Source organism: Trachymyrmex cornetzi, unplaced genomic scaffold, assembly GCF_001594075.2.
Source record: "Trachymyrmex cornetzi isolate Tcor2-1 unplaced genomic scaffold, Tcor1.1 scaffold623, whole genome shotgun sequence".
NCBI classification, from domain to species: domain Eukaryota; kingdom Metazoa; phylum Arthropoda; class Insecta; order Hymenoptera; family Formicidae; genus Trachymyrmex; species Trachymyrmex cornetzi.
In genome coordinates, this window is record NW_017299941.1 from 141,334 (window position 1) to 145,106 (window position 3,773).

General features: G+C 31.4%; 1 protein-coding gene across 1 annotated transcript; it reads right to left on the reverse strand.

The window, feature by feature from the left end:
- Positions 1-2,069: 2,069 nt before the first annotated feature.
- Positions 2,070-3,602, reverse strand: LOC108766797 (uncharacterized). The gene is made up of 4 exons (XM_018516301.1): positions 3,368-3,602; positions 3,145-3,298; positions 2,575-2,880; positions 2,070-2,409 (listed from the first exon to the last, which is right to left on the reverse strand). Exons 1-4 carry the CDS (start codon positions 3,531-3,533, stop codon positions 2,070-2,072), a joined length of 966 nt encoding a protein of 321 aa, XP_018371803.1. The 5' UTR covers positions 3,534-3,602.
- Between the last annotated feature and the right edge of the window lie 171 nt (positions 3,603-3,773).

The window sequence follows — 3,773 nt, forward strand, 5'->3', positions numbered from 1 at the left end:
TATATTTTTCTGTTATTTTCTTGTTACAGCTACTTGGCATCTGGTAACAGTCCCTAGTATCTATCAAAATACTATAGGATTGGTGCTTCAACCATTTATAAGGTCATACAAGAGACATGTGAATGTATTTGGAAAACTCTATCCCCTTTATACCTTGCAGCACCTTAAATTGAAAAATGGAAAGAAACAGCTGAACATTTTTATAATCGGTGGGATTTGCTTAACTGTGTCGGATCAGTCGATGGAAAACATGTTCGTATTCAATGTCCTCCTATCAGTGGTTCAGAATACTTCAACTACAAAAAGTATTTTAGTGTGGTGTTGATGGTGGGCATGTTGTGATGCAAATTATTGTTTCACATGGGCGGAAGTTGGTGATTATGGTACGTAAAATCAGATCTAAAATTGTATGACAGTAAAAGTTTCGAGATAAGTTTTATTTATTTTGTAAATTTTTTCCTGTTATACGATCTCTTCCAGACTCTAGTATTTTTGTTAACTCAGGGCTAGGAACAGCCTTGGAAACAAGATCTCTAAATCTTCCTCCACCTAAAGAATTGCCAAATACAAACGAGAAAATATTTTATTTTTTTGTAGGGGATGAGGCATTTCCTCTGCGAAATGATTTAATGCGTCCTTATTCAAGGAAAGGTATCAAGAGCGATAGAGAAAGAATATTTAATTATAGATTGTCTCGTGCTCGAAGAATAATAGAAAATGCCTTTGGTATTCTTACATCAAGGTAATTAACATTTTCATCCGAACAATGTAATATTTTTCTTAATGAATGACTATTATCGAGATTTATTAACAGATGGCGAGTTCTTCATTCATGCATCTGCATGAAACCAGAAAATGTAGAAAAAATAGTGTTGGCTACACTATGTCTACATAATTTTTTTAATGATGCGAGAGGACTGTGAAAATGAAAGGAAGATTTATTTTCCCACAAGTTACGTTGATTACGAAGACCATGATGGATCAATGATTCCAGGAATGTGGCGAAATGAAACTACAGATTCTAGCTTCCACAATATTGGCCGCTTAGGTTGCAATAGTGCAACAAGAAACGCTGTAACTCAAAGAAATGCCTTAGCTGATTGGATGATTTCTGAGGAAGGACAAGTACCCTGGCAAACACAAATGATTCATCGTGCCAATCATGTCAATTTTTCTTGTTTGATGCAAAGGCAATTTTAAATTGTTTTATTTTTTTCTACACAAAATTATTGCATGTTTGTCTCAATATTTCTGTATTTTAGCCAATAATGCAAAGAAATGCTGGAAATCCTTGGGGAATCAATTTAATAGAAAGCTGAATTAGCAGAGGAAACAACCGTTAGGTTCTGAAACATGAAATGGTTTCTCATGTCATGTATATATGTATACTAGTGTGTTGTGTTTATGTAGTTGTTATATAGTGTAGTTATGTTAAGCCTACATATTGTAACTTATCATTTTCTTTTGTTCATAATTAGAAGACTTGAAAGTAATGTAATCACATAATTTTATATTTACAGTCTTGTATATATATTTCATTAAGAAAAAAATATTAAACAAACCTTTCCATTTACTTAATATGGATTTATTATATGTATATGCGAGTAGTACACACTATTTAACATGTAACAAATATGTAAAACATGCTATAATATTACTAAAAATAAATAACATAACTGGTTAACATTATAAAATTAATATTTTAATGAAAAGAAAATATGTTTTACTATCACATTAACAAGTCACATATAACTCATTAGACTTTTATAATGTATAATCTCAAAACTTACAATTTTTAAAAGAATGTTAAACATACTAGAAACCATAAACTATATCTGTTACCATAACATAACTTTGCTAACAATAAGTAACATTTTGGTTTAAATCATAGATTTAGTATTTCAATAAAAATAAAAAATATATTGAAAATAAAGAAATATATTAGGCCTGTTCTTTTTGGCAGAACTTTTGCACCAGTTCATCTTTCTTCCTCTTCTTTCCTGCTGGAGAGAAAAGGAAAAAAGATGAACTGGTGCAAAGGTTCAGCCAAAAAGAACATGCCTATTGTTTCAGTCTTTAAATTTTTCGATTAGCTGCAACACAGCTATCAGGTAAGATAATTGATTTTCTTTTATCACAGATTTTAAAGCTTGTGATATCACAACTGCATTTGGATCCAATTCTCGTTTTTCTTCAGTCGCTTTATTTTTGTATGTTGTTGCCATATCACTAAGTGCTAATGATGATTTACGAAGCAATTCTTCCAGGCGTTCATTGTTGGCTTTTCTCTTTTTCGTGAAATTGTCAAGAGAAGGTACCAATATTTTCTTCGCGTGTTTTTTGAAAGTTTGTTCCACAAAGAGATCCACAATTTTCTTTCTCTTCAGTGAGATTTTCAGTTGATTCAGACTGCATTATGTCTTCAATTGAAGTATTCGCGTTCTCTGAAATCAGAAAATAATGTACATATCAAAAGAAAGTTTAAGATTAATATTTTAAATTTTATATTAAAGATTATAAAAAGGAGAAGATAATACTATACCAATGGCTAATGATGCATTAGAATCATCATACCAATCAGGAAGTCTAAAAGACTGAGTGCTTAAAGTCGAACATGATGGAGTTGCAATGACAAAAGTAGATGATTGAAGAACAGAAGTAGATAATTGACCAACAGAAGTAGGTGACTGACTAACAGAAGCAGGTGACTGACCAACAGAAGTAGGTGACTGACTAACAGAAGCAGGTGATTGACCAACAGAAGTAGGTGACTGACGAACAGAAGCAAGTGATTGACGAATAAATGAATTGATCGAGCATCTGTTAGAGAGTTCACTACATATAGAGGATGTAGTACGTAATAATGTTGAGCCTCTTGTCCTACATATGCACAAAATAAAATTATTATAAATGTATTATTATGTATTATACTTTGTTATAAACAGCATGCAAATCAAACAATAAAATTATGAGGATATCTTCATAACTGTACTCTTTAAATTATAATTATAAATATTTCTGATTGTATTTATCTAACTTGATAAAGAAATAATAGTATGTATAGTAATTTACTAATTGTATATATGTATATATACATATATATATATATATATAAGAAAAATAATTACCTAAATATATACATACTTTCTGTTTTGAATATGAGATTTTAGAAATGACATGCATGACATAAGGGGCCATTCTGGCATCACACCAGAACCTGATGGCTGCATTTTCTGCTGTTGCAACTTCCTGCTAAATTGACTCCTCAAGGAATCCCAACGCTTTTTAGCTTCATTGGCTACAAATTTATACAGCTATATTTGACAGTTTCGTATTTTTAACAGAAATAAAATATTTTAACTTATACCTGTGCAATTCAGAGACTCAGAAATCGTTTCCCACTTCATTTCTTTCACTTCGTGATCTTTATAATTCGCGTCACTTTTTGCATACAAACAAGGATTTTGTTGCACAATTGCAATTAAAACCTCATCATCAATATCAATATTATCATTGTCGTCAATATCCGACATTGTGACAAAGTATAAAAAATGAGAAGTATACTTGGTTTTCCGTTACACTTTTCTATCATTGACTGAAAATTAAGGTTATATTGGTCGAAAGTTTTAAGTATTAGGTTTTAAGAGCTGGGATCTGGCCAGTTCGCTTTAATGCGTGGTCTACAATGACAGTAGCAGTAGTGGATTAGGTTGTAAGAGTAAGAAATTGACCAATCACAGTCGAATGTGAGAAGAATAATCGACTGCAATTGG

What these genes read in the sequence shown, in the direction of transcription:
- LOC108766797 (XM_018516301.1), bottom strand. Translation starts at nt 3,533, where the DNA reads ATGTCGGATATTGACGACAATGATAATATTGATATTGATGATGAGGTT. An exon ending in TGAGTCTCTGAATTGCACAG is followed by an intron (nt 3,299 to 3,367) that starts GTATAAGTTAAA and finishes ATAAATTTGTAG; the next exon opens with CCAATGAAGCTAAAAAGCGT. An exon ending in TCTCATATTCAAAACAGAAA is followed by an intron (nt 2,881 to 3,144) that starts GTATGTATATAT and finishes GTGCATATGTAG; the next exon opens with GACAAGAGGCTCAACATTAT.